Source organism: Erythranthe guttata, chromosome 8 (genome assembly GCF_056151865.1).
Source record: "Erythranthe guttata isolate IM_541 chromosome 8, IM_541, whole genome shotgun sequence".
Classification (NCBI taxonomy): Eukaryota; Viridiplantae; Streptophyta; class Magnoliopsida; order Lamiales; family Phrymaceae; genus Erythranthe; species Erythranthe guttata.
Genome location: NC_142540.1, coordinates 20,972,844 through 20,993,185, shown reverse-complemented (window position 1 = coordinate 20,993,185; position 20,342 = coordinate 20,972,844). Strand labels below are relative to the sequence as shown.

The 20,342-nt window shown below is 33.9% G+C and overlaps 2 protein-coding genes across 2 annotated transcripts; both read right to left on the bottom strand.

Annotated features, from left to right (window-relative positions):
• Positions 1-12,246: 12,246 nt before the first annotated feature.
• LOC105970401 (polyphenol oxidase I, chloroplastic) lies at positions 12,247-14,329 on the bottom strand. The gene has a single exon (XM_012995214.2). The coding sequence runs from the start codon at positions 14,205-14,207 to the stop codon at positions 12,441-12,443; it is 1,767 nt and encodes a 588-aa protein (XP_012850668.2). The 5' UTR covers positions 14,208-14,329; the 3' UTR covers positions 12,247-12,440.
• A 3,580-nt stretch (positions 14,330-17,909) lies between these two features.
• Positions 17,910-19,862, bottom strand: LOC105970349 (polyphenol oxidase I, chloroplastic). The gene has a single exon (XM_012995158.2). It carries the CDS (start codon positions 19,860-19,862, stop codon positions 18,099-18,101), a length of 1,764 nt encoding a protein of 587 aa, XP_012850612.1. The 3' UTR covers positions 17,910-18,098.
• Between the last annotated feature and the right edge of the window lie 480 nt (positions 19,863-20,342).

Genomic DNA, 20,342 nt, shown 5'->3' with positions numbered 1-20,342 from the left:
TTGGATTAGGTATTTATTTATGCTGACAATTATTGGAATAAAAACAAAACATTACTTAACAAAAATAATAGTAATTATTTGATAAGAAATGTGATCAACCTAATCCTCTATAAATATCTAAATCGAGTAAACGGTAAAATTACCCATGTGTAATCTCTAAATAGCAAAAACTTTTCTGTGATAAATAAACTAGCAAACTTCCTCCTATAAAATTATTTAAATAGCACACTCAGCCCATTATTCATTTAAGCGTTGACTTGATATAAAAAGACACAAATACCCCCAATGTTTTGCAATTAATAAATTCTTATATTGTATAAATATTTTAATTATTTTATTTTTGTGATATTTTAATTAGAAAAGTACACTGAGGTCTTTTATATCTATTTTTATTATCAGATAATTTGTATATATATTTTAAATTATCCATACATCAAAAGAAAACTTAAATTCCATTATTATGTATTTCTTTATTTTGTATTTAAAAAAATCTATACTTAATTTGGTTACCAAATTTTTTAATAATTTTTCAATTTAACTGTTTACTAATTTTTTAATTTATATATATATATATATATATATATATATATATATATATATATATATATATATATATTGAGGAACAGTTTCGTCATTTCACGTCAAAAAATTAGCTATACTAGCCTCACATCCAGCGTGTGAGCCAGACGAAAGTCAACCAGAGAAGTTTATGCCTTTAACTAAATTTCACAAGAAGATTTTTGCTAGTTTATTCACCACAAATGGTTTTTTGCTATTTAAAGATTTCACAGAGATACTTTTTGCAGATTACTCTATAAAGATCTTACGTCTTTCATTCAACGGCTCTCATGCAGTAATTTACCACGGCGGCTACGACCTGCTTATTTCTTTTTTCATCTCTTTTGATTTTAAATGGAAAAGAAATACATTTTAAATAGTGATACGATTTTTTAAAATTTTGGAGTTATTCTTCTATAAAGTATAATTGTTTAATCTAGAGCATTTATTTTCTTTGCAAATAAAAAGTTTTTTTTTAATAGAAAAGTCCCTAGATTTATTTTCATTTTAGATAAGGATAACATATTTTTTTTTTAATTATTAAAGTCCGTGCTGTCCTTCCATTGGAGTAATCCCAAACAATTTTGTTAGTGAAAACTTAAAAGTCCATCACCTTCTCAAATATGCATGCGCCCCTCCTTCCCATATTACTATTAACTATTTTGTAAAAAAAAAAAATCGTTCAAATTATTTGTTACTTTATAATTTTCATTAAATTATTTATTATGTTTTTCTCGTTTTTATCATTTGTCACTCTTAATTACTCCCTGCTTCCCTTAATATTTGTCACTTTTGCCATTTTTTCATATTTCAAATTATCTGTCATTTTACTATTCCAATGAATAATTAATTGCAATCTTTCAATTTTGCCCTTCCTCACTCATAATTAATTGAAATATAATTATTTAAAAATCAATTAATGACATGGGCATTTTAGTGATTTACTATACTTTTTGCTACTATCTATGCATATTTATTGAGTTTCTTAATACGCGTGCAACTAACAAAAGTGACAACTATTGAGGGATGGAGGGAGTAGTTAAAAGAGAATCAGTTCAAAAATAATTGATGACATGTATTTTAATAATTTCATACTCTCCATGTCCCATATTATTTATCTTTTTGATTTTTTTTTTGTCCCAAATTATTTGTCAACTTACAATTCTAATAAAAATAGTAATTGCATTATTTCAATTTTATCATTTATCACTCTTAAGTCTTAATTAATTAACTGAAAAATAATTAATCACAATGATATTTTAATGATTTTCTATGTTGTTTGTTATAGTCTAGGCACATTTATTAATTTTCTTAATACGCGCACCACAACGAAAAACACGTTAAAATAGGACGGATGGAGTAAACATTTTTGCTAAAATTCATTATATTTATACGCACGCAACAAAACAATATGACAACTAAAGGAAGGAGGGAGTAGTTGAAGCAAATCAGCTGACTCAACTAATTCATAAGGACATATTATCAAATTTAAATAAAATATATGAGACTTGACTCAAATAAATGCCTAATTTTAGGGGCTTTAATTGAAATAAATAACTTATGTTCTTACCTCTAATTAGGTGACGTAAGTAAGGGAGTTTTATCTAATTTTTCTAATATAAAAAATATGTAATTAATTTTAATAATTATCATTTTCATTAAGTTAAGAATAGTCAATCTTGCAAATAGCATTGACTTGTAGGTGATAACTTGCAATGGGGACTGGTAGGTGAGGCTGCTCCTCCCTCGACGCCGTTACTTTTTTTTGGTTAGTTTTTTTAGCGTAAATTACAACCACCCATGAGGTATGGCTAAATTACGAAAAATCCCCTCTTGTTTGGATAATTACATGTATTTCTTCATTTATTAATCTTCTTACATCTCCACCCTTATGGTGTCAAATTCAACATAATCATTTAGATTCCGTGGAATGTGCTCTAATTTATACTCGTTTCACCATAATCTGATATATACAAGCCAAAAAACACATCTTATGATCATCTTGCTTCAAAATGTGGAGCTCGAATGTGATAAAATGGGTACAAAAGTGATAAGATTCAATATAATCAAGAAGATTCCACTAAATTTAAAACTACAAGGGTGGACGTGTAATAAAATTTATAGTTGAGAGGTTGCTGTAATATCCCAAACAGAAGAGGAGTTTTCATAATTTTATCATACCTCAGGAGGTGGTTGTAATTTACCCATTTTTTTATTACTCAGTTTTGTATTCCCTTTGTTTACTAACAATAATAACGTACAGTTCACGCATTATTTTCTGATTTCTTTTTTTTCAGAGTATATGTAAGTATCAATTATTATCATGCAATATATGATGAAAATAAAAATAAAAGTCAAGTTAAATTTTATCTTTTATTTGTCATGAGCATATAATTTGTATTGTAGTCAAGATTTTGATAAGTGTGTCACATCAGTATTTTTCAACGTTATATGTTGTATATGTTTAATTTGAATTATTTAACGATTGTTTTGTATAGTTGATCCTATTTTATTTTTAAATAAACATTTTTAAAATCATATCAAGATTGCATATTTCAAATAACAAGTAACATCACTAATATAAATTATTAGAGAGATTAAGAGCTCTACGGTATGAATAAAAAAGAAAGATTACATGAAATCAATATGATATACAATTTAGTCTTTCAATCCTAATTATACCAGAGATTCTATAAAGGAATCCACCAACATAATCAGGGTATCTCAGAAGAACAAATCTCCACTCACACTGCCTCTCGAACCCTGGATTCACCCAGATACCATAGAGAGAAGCAATATTAAGCACATAAACTCACATACTCACCAAAATAGTCTCATATACCACATAAGAAGGATTTGAGAGTTTAGGGCAAATTTATGTGTCTTAACCGCATCCACTCTGCATGACTTGTATAAATGTGACTCAAGTCAAATGTACGGTGAAGGCAACAACAAAAAGTCAAAGTCAGTCGCATACGGTGACATATTTGACATCTGGTTTAACATAGTCTCATGCAATACGAAGGAGAAGGATAACAAAAAACGCAAAGGAGGAAACGTTAGAGTTTGCGAAGGAAGAGGGAGAATATATAATAGGAGATAAATGGTCAGGATTAAACTATCTTGATCCAACGGATGAGATCAATAATTAATCAGACTTAAACGCACTTAAATATCTAACTAAGCTTCTCATAGTGATGGGCAAATTTAGGAGCAAATGGGCTTTCTGGCCATCACTTTATTTGGGCCGAAACCAACAAACTATACAACAGTACAATGGGTGGAAATTGGTACGAAATTTTCGATTTTTTCAAATTCCGATTCCAATTTTTCAATCTTGGAACAATATTTTTTAATTTCAATTCTGACATTCCTACTTTTGATTTTTCTGAAATTATTTGGATCCGAAGTGGATTATATATGAGATTTCGATTCCCGGTCTAATTTAAATTCTGAACATAATTCAAAAATTTCGATTTTTTTCCAAATATTACACTTGAAATACCAATATTATTATGTAATTTATATTTAGGTGACAAAAAATTGGACATGTATGAATTCCGATGATTACAATCCGAAATTTTCCGATTCTGGAACAAGTTTTTTCCGTTCCAATTTACGAAATTCCGATTTCCAATTTTTCCGAAATAGAATTGGAACTAATTTTTCACTTCCGAAAATAAACGATTTTTTCTTAAAGGGCTTATTTATGATTTCAATACTAGAGGGATAAAGAATCATTACCCTTATTTTGATTCCTTAGCCAGAGTTTGATTCATTTTGACTATGGTCATTCTTAGGCTACATAGAAATCAAAACTGTTTAAGATTTTCTAGAGGTGAAGAAACTATTAGAGGCATTAGTAAAATGAACATTAATCATAGAAATCGATAGACCAATCAAAACAACAACAACAAATTTTTTTAATAATAATAATAATAAAAAAAAAAAAAATTAGAAGTTGTGAAACTTGCTCCTAGAAATAAATTTCTAACAGACTGGTCACTATATATGCAATAAGCTTCCAAATTAATAACAAACAAAAGAAATTATTTGTTTAAGAAAAACCAAATCACTAGACCATATAATGCAACAAATTCTCTTAATCAATTTAATTGGCCATCTAATCAGCTACGATAATTTCTTATTAAAATCGTCTTGTTCTACATTTTACATACTTTCACCTCAACAGTTATACTACCTTTTTTATTTTCCTTCGTATATTCGATTATCTCGATTCTCATTCTTATCATTTGATGTAGTTGCTCCTCTTCGACAGGCACGGTGTTAACAACAATAAACCTCAGAAAAACACATGTTATTGGCTAGAGATCTGAAGTTAACAGATATATAAAGAATACTAAAATAAAGAACAAATAGAGCAAGTAATATAATAGATCACAACTCAGTCTTTTAAATTATTTACACTAGAGATTCACTAAGGTCTCCACCAAGATTGCACCAGAGAGAACATATCTCTCACTCTAACCCACCCAGGCTCAGAGGTAAGACCAGAAAACGAGGCACTCAGAACTCACCCACTCACCACAGGTCCAACTCACAGAAGAGAAAGCAAAAGATTAGGGATTTATGGCTTTCTCTAAGTCATACTTTCTACCACTTTACTCCCGACATTAAATAGGAGCTCCAATCAAAATTCAAAGGTAACTGTTGAAGGGACCTCCACTGGGAGGTTTGACCCACTGTTGCTGGAGTAAAAGGACTAAAGAGCAGAATGAGACAAAGTAGGAGTCCATAGACTGTCTGGGTTGGAAAACGGGCAAAGGGTACAAAAGAGAGAGGGGCTGAGATTTTAAAGAGATGAGACAATGGACTGGATTCAAGACCTTAATCCTACTGCTAGGATTAAGTCTCCAATTCCTTCCAACTAATGGACTCTCAAATATCTTTTGGGCTTTTCTTGGAGGTGGGTTGATAAAATAGGAGAATTGGGCTACATATCCATAACACATTGGGCCACAACCTCAACATCGACTCTATTGAGCCCTTACACCCCCTTTTTTTGTCGATACTTTTACAACCGCGTGACGAATTGACCCCTGAACTACCAAAAAATGCACATTTTTACCCAAACTTGCTTGGATGGTTACCGCTGCCCAATCTGTTTTTTTCCCCCTTCCGGTTATAGTTGACAAAGGCGAGTGCCAAAACCCTAGTGCTCGTACAACATCCAAGTGGAAGCTCTTTAATTTGTTCCGTTCATTCACCGGATTGCATGATCCTTGACATACACACAGTTTGTATTGAAGAAACTCTATTTTTGTTTAACTAATCTATGTCTAACTTTTTCTATGAAGAAAATATATATCTAACTTCGGTTACCCTAAAAATTGTTGAACTTTGTGTTCGTTTAATTTCATTTCTCCATCGGATCCAATTTTTTGTAATTAAAATTACAGTAAACATCTATTAATTTATATAGGGGATTTTATGCAAAAGTCTCCAACCAAGCATGTTTATTATTCTAGGTTTATGTGACATATCTCTTTCACCAATAAGCCCATCCCTTTAATATTTATTATAACTAAAGGAAACATTCATGTATATATCCCAATATTACCCTCAACCATTTATACCCAATTCTTAATTGTAACCCCAATTTATTAATTTTGTTCACAAAAATCCAATTTTGACCACAAAAATTCAATTTTGACTTTTTTTGGAGCATAATTTAATATGCTCCAATTTCATCATTAACTTAATTTAATCTCAATTTTGACCCAAAACTTTTTTTTTTCAAAAAAAAGTTTTTTTGCCGCCGGATTCCGGCGTTGACTTTTCAATTTTTTTTTCTTTTCTTCTTGATTTTTTCGCCGGTTTCCGGAGGTCTCCGGCGTTGACTTTTTTTAGTGTTTTTTTAAGTATTTTTTTTTTGTTTGGTTTGTTTTGTTTTTCCACGTCCGCCGCTAAACGTTGACCGTAATTGTGCTGTCACTAACAGTAAATTAACGTAATTATACTGTCAATGATAGTTAATTAACGTAATTGTACTGCCGTTGACATTACATTTATGTAATTGTGCTGCCGTTGATAGTAAATTAATGTAATATTATTATTATTATTATTATTATTATTATTATTATTATTCTTATTTTGTTTGATTTGTTGACAAGTCAACGTAATTATATTACTGACGTTGACAGTAAATAACTGTAAAAACAATAATATTATTGTCAACAACATCAATATTATTATTTTTTTGGGGTTTTTGTTTTGTTTGAGTTATTCACGGAGTAACGTAATAATATTACTGTCTATTATTGTAATATTACTGTGTAAACACAATAATATTAATGTGGTTGACGGTAATATTACTGTTGTTATAGTAATATTGCTGTCAACCACATCAATATTATTATTTTGTTTGGATTTTTTGTTTGTTTGAGTTATTCACGGAGTAACGTAATAATATTACTGTATATTATTGTAATATTACTGTGGTTGACGGTAATATTATTGTTGCTATAGTAATATTACTGTCACTCACAGTAATATTAATTCTTTTGGTTTTTTTCATTATGTTTACATTTATTGAACGGTCAACATAGTAATATTACTTTATTACACAATAATAATGAGTTTTGTTATGTTAATATTAATGTGCTAGAGATTAATATAGCAATATTACTGTGTTAAACTATAGTTTAGTTAATTTTACTGTGTTTAACAATAATATAGTTAATATTACTGTCAATCACAGCAATATTGCTGTTTAAACGGAAAAAAAAAAGTTACAGAAAAAAAAAGAAGAAAAGAAGAATTAAAAAAAAAATTAAAAAAGTAAACGCCGGAATCCGGCGAAAAAATCCGGAAGAAAGAAAAAAAAAAAGTTGAAAAGTCTACGCCGGAATCCGGCGGGAATTTTTTTTTTTTTGAAAATAAAAGTTTTGGGTCAAAATTGAATAATTTGTGAAATTTGAGGTCAAATTGAAGTTAAATTAAGTTAAAGATGAAATTGGAGCATATTAAAGTATGAGGGGTTATTTTAGTCCTTTACAAAAATTTGGAGCATGCGTGGACTTATTGGTAAAGGAGATTTTTATCTGGATCTCTTTATGAATAAGTACCCATTGATGGGCTTATTTGTAATATGCCCATTTATATATTCGTGAGTAACAAAATTCTATTAATTTAATAAAATATTAAACATCAATTTAATAATTTAGTATGTTTACACACGATCGAAATCGGGATAGATTATTGTTTAAGTTAGTTTATTAATTTATCGAGATTCAAGTATAGTACAATATTTCTTATCTATACTATTATATTGTGTTGCACGTGAAAATTTCAATTTTATTTTCCGCGTTCCAATTGTCCATAAATCTAGGGGTCTCTGTGCAATCAGACGAACCTTGTGGGGGCTAGAATTTAATAAATAGGGTATCAGATATTAATTAGGGTAAATTAAGTCACTCATGAGGTAAGATCAAATTATGAAAAACACTCTGTATGTTCAGGCGATTACAATCACCCATTAACTATGAATCTTCTTACACATAAAAGTTGACGTGTAAGAAGATTCATAATTAAAGAGACTGATTGTAATTACTCAAAAAAGATGGGTTAGTTCGTAATTTAACATTAACTCAAAGGGTGCCGTAATTTACCCAATTAATTATTCAAGTGTTTTTAATCAGAAACGTGATGATAATTTAATTCATGATTGGCTCAATGGGCTACACTCTTCTTAAGAGCAGGTGAATTTACTTCTGTACTAATTCATTTTTAGTTTAAATTAAAAAAAAAAGGAAAAAAAAATGTGTAATTGTGTCAAATATTTTTTTTCCCTTTCAATCATGACTATTTTTAATAATTTTATAATTCTATAATTTTGTTTGCTCCAACCTAATATGATATTCAAAAAAAAAAAAAAAAAAAGAGTAGAAAGTATTTATGTAGAGATTTCGAATTTTATCAACTTCACCGTAAAATTTCCGAATGTTAGAGAAATATGTTCTAGAATAATGCATAGATTTGTCCGCATTGGTAATATTTATTGATTGTTATTATTTTTTTAAGAATATTGGTAAGGAAAATATTGAAAAATACATGATCCATAAATTTACAGAGTAGTACATGCATAATATATACATTTTTTTTTTGAGTAAACATGATATACAAATCAATATTATGATTTCAAAACCAACTCTTAGCTACCTCTCTCTCTCTCTCTCTCTCTCTCTCTCTCTCTCTCAATAATTCCAAGTATTCTGCACTCTCTCTCTCTCTCTAATATCTATAACTTATGTTGCAGCTCAAGAAGGAAACTATATATCATACTCAAGGCACATGATACCATGTGCGCTACATATCGCCCAACAAATAAGATTAGCTGCTTTTCCTTCATGTTGATAACAACATTTATGTGCACCTCACGTGCATAACTGTATGTGCATACTCCATGTACTTTAATCTCAAGGCACATGATCCCATGTGTACTACATATCTTCCAACAAATAAGATTAGCTGCTTTTCCTCCAAGTCACGAGCTGCTGATAACAACTTTTATGCGCACCTCACGTGCATAACTGCATGCACACTCCATGTACTTTAACATCTACTAAATTAAGTGTTAACCTAGCAATCAGAACCACAATTTAACAAATATTTAAGATTTTAGAATGTACGTAGTAAGCTTACACGTCAAGAAGAGATCGATACTTGATATTTTTAATTAAGAAAACGAAAAGGGGCATTGGCTTCTGTTTAATCAATGAAAATAAAAAGGGAATTTCCGACCATACACATGCTTTTTCTCAACAACTATTCGTAATTTTCCTTTTGTTTTGGATGTTTGTTTTTAATTAAAAAGATTTTTTATAAGAGTAAAACTGTATACTATGAACAAGTAAACAAAAACATATATCCTTTTGGTACCAAAAATTCCCAAAGTCCAATTTAAAATGCTTAATCAACAAACACAATTTTTATTTTGTTAGAATTTCAAAAAAAGGGGTAAACATAACAATTGTAGATTTGCCAATCTCATTTTAGGTAATGAGACCGTTTCACTTTTTAGTGTAATTCTTTTGAACTTTCTTACTTTATGAATGGCATGAGCACTAGGACTATTCAACCATGCTACAAAAGTTGAAAATATTTACTTTGTGTACTTTTATGATTGTAAATTGCAAAAAAAAAAAAGGGAAAAAAAGGGGGGAAGAAAAAGAAAAAAGAAAAATTGGACTTGAAGTTTCTAAAGATTCAATATATTATTAAAGCGGTAACTTGAAAAAGAGAGAAAAATAAAAATAATAAAATACATTTACACGTGCAAATCCATCCCCGTAAAGTAGGGTTGGACATGAGTTGGGTTGGAAAATTACCGGTCAACTAAACCTACAACCTGACTATCCAATTATGCTGAATATTGAAAATCATTACTGGCCCGACCATTATGGATCGGATAATGGTTGACAACCGACTTCATCAAGCAAATAATAGGTCAGTTGTTGGTATTATCGGTCATCCATTTATTATTATTTTTTTACAATAATAAGATGGTCTTAAAAGTTTTTACATAAGATATTCAAATTTTTGGAAAAGTTTATGTTGCAAAGATCTATATTATATATATATATATATATATATATATATATATATATATATATATATATATATAAATGAAGAATATGAAATAAGAAATTATAAAATAGAAATAGTACGTAAATGTTTATAATTTGTGTTTTAAGTTTTGACTTCTTTTATTTATTATTTTAACCTTAAGAAAATAAGAATTACAATTAAATATTTATAATAAATTTTTATTATTAAAAAGGTCGGTTGACTGATATTATTCAATCAAGCGACTTTTGAGGAAATCGAAAACCATCAACTGACCCATTTATGTATAGATCGGTTAAAATTACTGTCCCAACTATACGGGCCAGTTAATTACGAGCTATCGTTCAATAAAAAAAGTGAATCGAAAGTGGAATAATCAAAACCGATAAAACCGAGGTATGTCCAGCACCACCACTGTTGAAAAAGGTTGTAGAGAATCGATGCACCACTTAATAAAGACCCACGTGTAGAATCGCAATAAAGGAAAAAGAAGCCTTTATTAATTCGAATAATTGAGAGGTGTTGTGGCAAAGACAAATAAATGGACAGATTCTTAATAATAGCACATGTTTACTACAAAATAGAAATCTCAAAATAATAGCACATGTTAAAAAAGCACATGTATATTCGATTTTCAAGTTAAAAAAGAAAGTGCATTTTAATTTCACACCGGTTTTGCATAAAAGTAAAAACATTTTTGTTTCAAGTAAAAAAATTAGATGTTACACTTGCTTATTTATATTGGGGAATTTGAATCGTAAATCTATATATAATCACACACCCATATATAATATATGTATACTTAGTAGGTAACTATTTAATCAAATTCACAGTTTAAATTCATCCGATGTAAATCACCTGGTGCAATATCTAACTTGCCGTCCAAGCCCTAAATAATTCTGCTATTATCTAGAATTGAAAAAAAACGTACATGTTGATACGTCTCATACATTATAATATATATAAAAATCAAAAAATTCAATTTTGTGTATTGAACATTCTCAAAATCTGAAAAAAAAAAAAAATATTACCATTGATGAAAGTATCAGAACAGTGGGTTAATCAAACACCTTCCAATATGATTAGGTGTGAATGTCGGATGGATCGGATCGGAATTAGCCTTCCTGGAAAAAAATCAAAAAAAAATTCGAAGTGCAAAATCTATTCTTATTCCAATTCCAAAAATTCATTCCAATTCCAGAATGCCCGGAAATTTCGGGAAAAAAATCGGAAATCACATAAGTTTTAAAATTTCAAAACTTAGTTGGAATTTCCCAAAAAATAAGAACATCCACGTCGAAAAAAGTAAAACCAATAACTACTAAAATTCAATTAAAAAAAAAAACCATATCATAATATCGAATAAAACTTCTAACAACAACTCAATATGTCAAAATCCTAAAACAAAACGTAATCAAATTACTGTTTCAGAAGAAAAAATAAAAAAAATATAATAAGTATTATATAATATATATTATTTATAGGTGTATTTTTCGAAAAAGAATCGGAATTTTTTGAAATTAATTTCGGAAATTAAATCGGATCGGAAATCGAAAATTCCAACTTTTTTTTATATAATTCCAATTCCAATCCAAGAAACCGGAAAAAAACGGAATTTCGGAAGTTGGAATAATAAAAGTTGTTCCAAAATCGGAACTTTTCGAATCGAAACCGGCCAAAATTGGAATTTCTTTTCCAATTTACATCCCTAAATAGAACTAAATTATACTCACCGCCTTTCACAATATCAGTTTCTTTGGAAAAAATAATTTGTTCCACATCAAATGTTACTTTAGAATTCCAATACTACATTAGTTACATACTTTTTAATTATACCCTTACCCTCCAACACTTAGTAAATAAGGGTGATCAATCAATATCTATTTTCCTAAAGTCAAAACATATTTATTGAAATTTTTAAGACTTGTGTCAAGGTAAAAAAAAAGGCCACCTATTTAGAAACGAGAGGGGTATTTAAGTATTTATCAAAAAGAATTTGACTATTAAATTAGGAGTTGTATTTAGTAATATGTGGAAGGATCGGACATAGAATTATTGATTTGCCTTTTTTCAGTTATTGTCTAATCCCAACAAAGTAGATAAACAATCATAAATCACAACCAATTTTTATTTCCAAATCCAGAAAAAGTACAACAAACATAGCACATCACATTGCAATCCAATAAAATTAAAAATAAAATACAGAAACGACGCCGCTTCACCTGAATTAACAGCCAGGGAAACATCTTATTCATGCAAATTTACCAAAAGGAGAAATCGATGATTTCATAAAATTAACCGGATGGTGGAGTTGGATTCTCGATGATCTTGATACCACCAATAGTAACACCGTCCCCCTGATGCCTCGGCACCAACGTAACGACGATCGTGTCGTCGTCTCCGACATCCATGTCATCGTACAGCTCCGTCAGCTTCAGCCTGATCGAAGTGGTCGCAGTTTTATTCGCCGTCTTGTGCGGCACCTGCGCGTACGTCCCGGCGTACGCCGCCTTGTCCAGCTCCGTCGCGCCATCGTCCTCGTCGTTCACGAAAACGTCGAACTTCAGAAACTTTGTCGTGTCGACCGTAATGTTCTCGAGAACCAAGAGCTCGTCTGCTTTCCCCTTCTTCGATTTCTGAACCTCGAACCTGACGACCCTGTCGAGCTTCAGAGGGAACAGCGTATCCGCCTTGGGGGCGGCGGAGGCGCTGGTCCTCGTGATCCTGGCCGCCGCCGCCTGCGGCGGCGGCCGGTAGTCCAGCCACGGCAGATCCACCCTCTCGTACTCGTACCCCATTTTAAGATTGTCCAACGAGTCCTTCACTGAAACCCTAACGAGCTGCTTGTTCTCGTCGTAGAACAAGAAGGACGCGTTGAGGAAATCCGGGTCGGTGATCTTTTTGTCGGGCACTTTGTTGCTCGGCAGGAAGTACTGCCACAGCGTCCACATGCGGTCCACGTTGCAATGGTGGGAGTAGAAGAGCGAGTCCCGCCCCGCCGAGTAGAAGTTGCCTAGATCCTCCCCGCTCGGCTCCCGCGGGTCCCCCACGAACACGTGGATGGCCGTGTGGGACCCGCGCTCAGACGAGCCGGGGCCAGGGTTCACAGCTGTCCCCTCTCTGTACGGCTGTCCCATGAAGTCGTACACGTCAGCATTCCCACGGATCATCTCCGAGTACATTACGGTCAGATTATTGGAGACCACCTGAAGAGGGTCCTTGTTTCCGGTCATGCCGAGATCCACGACGGCTTTCAGGTTGTCCTGGTTCCGCTTCGAGTTGTAGATTGCGGATTTTTCGTCGAGAAACATGGGCGGGATGGTCATGCCTTTAGGGTTGTCCCAGTTCCAGAACGGCAGAGCAAATGTCGGGTCTCCAATGAGTTTCCCGAGGATTCTTTCGTAGAAATATAGATACCATCGATGGAACGGAAAGAAGAGCCACGAGTTGTGGATTTGTAAATCCAGCGAGCCCTGCCCCGGTTGGTTGTAAGCGCCGTTGCAGTAAGCACAGTGGATCATCGCTTGCTGGGTGAAGCTACGTGGATCGTCGGCCGGGAGGCGTTTCATGCGGTCCACGGCGAGGTTGTACTTGAACATGTACTCGGCCGAGACCCTGTGGGCCGACGGCCGTAGCTTCGTGCGCAAGGCCGGCGGGATCTTGTAGTCGATGATCTCCTCGGTCACCGGCGGGCAGCAGTTGAGATCCAGCTTCTTGCCGGTGTTTAGGTCGGTGGCGGTGCCGCATTTGTCGATCTGTGGCGCCTGGACCGGGTTGGCGGAGGCCTCCGGCGGTGTCGAGACGAGACTTGCGGCGGCTCCGTAGAGGCCGCCCATACCGAGAAGTACGTTGCGCCGGTCGAGTTTTCCTTGGGGAGTGCTTTCGGGGTTGTCGCTTTGTTTTTGGGCGGAGATGACGTGGAGGCCGCGGTGGTGGTGGCTGCGATTTGCATGGCGGGTGATGAAGAGTGAGGGTTTGGTGAAGAGAGGAGGAGGGGCGGAGTGGCGGAGGGGAGTGGCGGAGGTGGCGGTGGTGGCGCATGAAAGAGGAAGAGAGGCCATAGTTGGTTTTGCTTTAGTGAATGGTTCTTACTTCTTAACGTTGGGGAGTGCTTGGTGATTTATAGCGGATTGATGTTAAGAGAGTGGGACCATTTTTCTCAAATAGGTGTTGTTGCATTAAAGCCGAGGTAGGTATAAATTATTGACACTAATTCAATGTTTTTTCTTTTCTTGTATTCTCTTTTTATTTTTCATTTCTTCAAATGGCCACGTTTTTTAAATTGTTGGTTCACGGCTGGAACCAGGATCAAAATATAAGGGGGCGAATTAAAATTTCGGGGTTTGGGGGCCGCGCTCCGATTTTTTTTTTTTAGGTTTACAAGACATTGCAAAAAATAAGTTTATATTGATATATTTTAAATTAAAAATAGTATATATATTATAGTCTTATCATATTTTAAGCATGACAAAATAATCTAAATCAATTCAAATTATTCTAATAATGCATTGCACTTAATATTTTAGGGATTCATGACATCGTCTCATATTATTTTTTTCATATTATTTTTTAGAGTCACTGATAACAAAAAAAATAAAAAATAAGTAAGTATTCATAAATTTTATTTAAAATAATACAAGTTTTAACCATTTTATTTTATATATATATATATATATATATATATATATATATATATATATATATATATATATATATATATATATATATATATATAAGATTATGTAGAAGAAAAAAAAATTAAGGGCTAAAACACATATTTACAAAAACTTTACGGGGTCAAAAGTAATATTCAAAAAATACAATACCAAAATACCTTAAAAAAAGGTTTAATCTTGGGGGTCAAGAGCCCCCTGCCCTTATAAGTTCCGCCACTGTTCACAGTGTGGATCGTCGGTTCCGAAACGGTAATATATTGAACAAAAACCGGCTCGGGAAACTGACGATTACGGGCTGGTTCATGAACCATCAATTCTGCGGTTTTGAGTTGTTTTGTGGAATCATCGGTTCCGAAATCGTAATATATTGAACGAAGACCAGCCCGGGAAATTGACGATTAGGGGCTAGTTCAAGAAACCATCAATTCTGCGGTTTTGTGTTGTTCTTTTAGAAGAACTCAACTAATATAAAAAGTAAAAAGTAGAAATTGCGTTGTTGATAATAAATGAAATTAATGGAGTATATGGAAGGCATGCACATTACACACACTCCTCTATGCTATAATATGTACTCTCATTCTTGTATTTACTATTCCTATTTCTTATTTACCACACTTCAAATAAAACTTTGCTTTTAAAAATACTACATTTGGAAGAATTTATAAAGATTTGAAAGTATTTGAAATTAATAATAGGTTAAGTATTGAATAAGCTAGTTTTAAATGGTAGAGGCACTTGGTTTCCAACAAGCTTGATAGTGGCTTTATTGGAGATATTAATATTAAATTGAGACATTTCACAATATATAAGCTTCAGTTTTTGATTGAAATAGTCATTCACATGGTATCAGTCTATCAGAGTCACACAAACTAAAAAAGTCTGAATTCGAACTCTACCACCACCCATTTTAAATATTCAAGTTTAAAACTTCAAATGTAATTCCCATGCACTTAAGGGGTAAAAGGTAATTCTACAAAATTTTAAAATTTGAATTTCTAATGTAACACCGATGACTTTACTAATATACTTTTTTTTTATTACTTTACTTTTCTCCTCCTTTTTTTTTGGTTTGAGTGGTCCTATTTCCACTACTCAATTATCTCAATTTACCATTAAATTTATATAAAATATCATAAATATTCTTCAAATTTCTAATATACATACCATTCTTCCTTATATTTGCTTAATCCCTTTTGTTCTATTTTTTTCTTTTTTTTTTTTTTTTTTTTTTTTTTTTTGTTTTTTGCAATGAAATATTTATTACAATATATTTAAACTTCCATATCAGAGATTATGTAACTTGTGTTAATGCAATATAGCATTTCATCAAAATTTGCGCAGTATAATTGTGAACTTTAAAATTTTATATGGTTAGCCGACGGTTGATCTTTCCCAAAATTAACCTAAAAGGGTAATACAAGAGTCTAATAATCTTGCGATCTGAATCAGTTTCTGGGCATATTGCACTGAATGAAATGTAATCCATTCTTTAAAATTTTAATCCACCGAAAATAAAAATATAAAAATCTCTAGTTTTTTTCTTTTTAAACAAAATTATTTCTACACAACGCTCTTAATTTATTTCTCCAATAACATGTATTCCGGCTCTTTTTAACCATCGGGTACTTGTCTATGACGAAGGTATCATTCACTTAAGGTGGAGATGGTAAGATTTTGTGGAAAAGATTCTAGTGGAGTCCTTTTGTGAATATTATAATTAGTTTGTTTGTGGACAATTTATAAACTTATACATGATATGGGTAAAAGAAGAAAAATGGGTAAAAAAAAATATAAATTAATTTGGTGGTGAAATAAGATATTTTGAAGGTGAAAATAGCACGTCTTTTTATATTTATAATAACTAATAAGTAATAATCATTTTTGTTTTGTGGTAATTATTAATTTAATAAGTATTCGTAACTATTGGGGTCTTTGAGATGTTACACCTGGTGAAATACACCGGCTAATAATCACCCGTAGCATCAAAGAAACCTAACTATTGGTACCCTGCCCCCAATTTTATTTGCCCTTTCATCTCACTTCACCCTCACAACCCCGAATCGGGAACAAATAGACCATATCTGCAATAATTTTAGAAGTTATAACTGCACGAAGAATTAAATTCTGATACTTTCTCCATTTCCTTTTAATAGTCGTTTTATATAGTCGTTTTATAGGTTTGCACAAGAATTAAGAATATCGTTAAATTTATTTTGATTTTAGGACAACGAACACTTTTGGACTAAAATGACCTTATTAAATAATTAATTAGAGAGGGAAATAAGTTACATGATTAAACTTAACCTAGACCAAGTTAATTTTCCGACGTAAGATTATAAATTTCTATTTTTAGGTGAATAGATGATAAAAGTCAATATGGGCGATTACATATTTCCATTTTAGCGGTACAGTTCCGTTAAGATTCAGCCTCGGAACTCGTAATCATATAAATTAATTAAGTTTTTTTTTTTTTTTTTTTTTTAATTTGCTGACTAATACCAGTCATAATTCAAATGAAATGATGTTTACGGTTACAAAATTGCTATTTGCGGTATTTCACAAAATCCCCTAAAACTTTCAAAAAAATCAAAATATCCCCCAAACTGCAAATAGCAAAAAAATCAAATATTCAAAATCAAGCTTGAAGAAGGGTTGGGCTTCGATTTGTTGATGTAATTTCGACTCTTTTATGTGTAATATGCATTGGGTAGATCGATTACGGAACCAATTTCATGTTAAAAAGCCCTACAAATCGATTTGTAGAGCTTTTTTTTTCGCAAAAAAATGTTCGAACGCCCAAGATCGCCTTTAAAAAAAAAAAATTTGCACTGGACGCCCAACTCGAGTGCCCAAATGCAGCTTGCACGCCCAACTTGGGCGTGCACTGCATGAATAGGCGCCCAAGTTGGGCTTTTACGCGTTTTGGGGGTATTTTTGGATTTTTTTGGGAAGTTTTGGGGTTTTAGAAAAATAAAGTGTTTTTTGTTATAAACCGCAAATAGCAATTTCAAACTGCAAATAACAATTCCCTAATTCAAAGATATCATGCTAAAAAATAATAATAATAAAAAAAAAAATCAGGGAAACTTTATTTTATTGCAAATTAAACCACAAGACAAATTAAAACCAGTCGTCGATCAACAAGCTAAATTGAAAACAAACAACTTCCTGATCCCACCGCCGGAATTACCAAACAACAAAATGCAAATTAAAGATAGAACAAATATAAATAAATATGAAAGATAAGTGCCAAGTTATATAACATTCAAATAAACCCTATGATGTTTTGGCAGGCGTGGGGTTCTCGATTATCTTGATCCCACCAATGGTGACACCCTCACCCTCATGCCTAGGCACCAGTGTCACCAACACGGTGTCGTCTTCGGTCACGTCCATGTCGTCGTACAATTCCGTCAGCTTCAACCTAATAGTAGTCGTCGCCGTTTTCTCGTTCGTCTTGTGCGGGACCTGCGCGTACGTCCCGGCGTACGCCGCCTTGTCTAGCTCCCCTACGTTATCGTCCTCGTCGTTCACGAACACATCGAATTTGAGGAACTTGCTCGTGTCCACCGTTATATCCTCTATCACGAGCAACTCGTCCGCTTTTCCTTTCTTCGTCTTCTGAATCAAAACCCTAGCGATCCCGTCGAGTTTCAGAGGGAAGACCGCGTCGGCCTTCCGAGTGGTCGAGACGGTTCTCATGACCTTGGCTTGTGCCGTCTGTGGGGGCGGCCTGTAGTCGAGCCACGGGAGATCGACTCTCTCGAAATCGTACCCCAATTTTGTGTTGTCCAAACAGTCCTTAACGGTCACGCGGACGAGCTGGGCGTTCTCGTCGTAGAATAGGAACGAGGCGTTGAGGTAATCGGGATCGGTGATCTTTTTGTCAATCAATTTGTTGTTCGGGAGGAAGTACTGCCACAATGTCCACATCCTGTCGACGTTCGCGTGGTGGCAGTAGAAGAGCGGGTCCCGCCCGGCCGAGTAGAAGTTTCCCAAGTCCTCTCCACTCGGCTCGCGAGGGTCCCCCACGAACACGTGGATGGCAACGTGGGACCCACGCTCCGACGCCCCGGGGCCAGGGTTGACTAGGGTTCCCTCGCGGTAAGGCTTCCCCATGAAGTCGTAGATATCCGAGTTAGCACGAACCATCTCCGAGTACATCACGGTGAGATTGTTCGACACGACCTGAAGAGGGTCCTTGTTTCCGGTAAGGCCGAGATCCACCACCGCCGGCGGCATATTGGCCGGATTGCGCTTAGCGTCGTAGATCGCGGCTTTCGGATCGACGAACATGGGAGGGATTGTCATGCCCTTGGGATTGTCCCAGTTCCAGAACGGCAAGGCAAATGTCGGGTCTCCGATCAATTTCCCGAGGATTCTTTCGTAGAAATATAGGTACCATCGATGGAACGGAAAGAATAGCCATGAATTGTGGACTTGTAAATCCAGAGTGCCCTGCCCCGGTTGATCGTAAGCGCCGTTGCAGTAAGCGCAATGAATATTGGCTTGCTGCATGAAACTACGAGGGTCGTCCTTCGGGAGACGCTTCATGCGGTCGATCGCGGTGTTGTACTTGAACATGTACTCTGCGGAGACTCTATGAGCCGATGGCCTTGTTCTCATTTGGACGAGAGGAGGGGGCTTGAAATCGATGATGTTTTTCCCCATCGGCGGGCAACAGTTGATATCGAGTTGTTTGCCGGTGTTCAAGTTCGTTGCGACACCGCATTTGTCAATCTGCGGTGCCTGCACGGGATTGGCCGAAGCGGTGTGAGTTGAGATCAGGTTGGCCGCTCCGCAGAGGCCGCCGAATCCCAAAAGGACGTTCCTCCGGTCGACGTTCCCTTGGGGAGTGTCAGCATTTTGGGATGAATCTTTCTGTTTTTGGCTATCGGAGCAAGAAATTTGGAGGCGGTTGTTTCGCTTTGCGTGTGTGATGAGATGGGATGGCTTGGCGAAGTGGTGGCGGGAGGAGGGGCGGGTGGCGGAGGAAGGGGTGGTGGCGGTGGTGGTGCATGGAATATGAAGAGATGCCATGGCTAAATGGCTTTTGTGGTTTGTTATGTTTGTGATGAAACAAGAGAAGATCTTGCTTATTTATAATGGATTAATTGTTGGAAATTTGACCTTTGGGCTATTGATGGTAGTATATATATATATATATTTTAATGCATATAAGTTAGTAGTGTTATTATTAAAATCTAGCTCTGGTATTCTATTTTGGGTAATGGTTTTAGTGTATACAAATTGGCAATATTTTGAACCCAAAAATAAAATGGCAATTCTGGATAACTCAAATATAATAAGGTAAAGTTGGGTGATAATTCTACTCTTATTACCGGGCGGGTTTTGGTAAAATTCACACGTACCGGCTCACCCCTGGATCCGTAAAAAAAATATTTTTACGTTTATAATTATTTATATTACATCTATAATTATTTAATTAATATCTTTAAAAATTAGTGATTTATAATATAAGAAATATATAAAATTAATAAAAATATATAAACAGGTTGT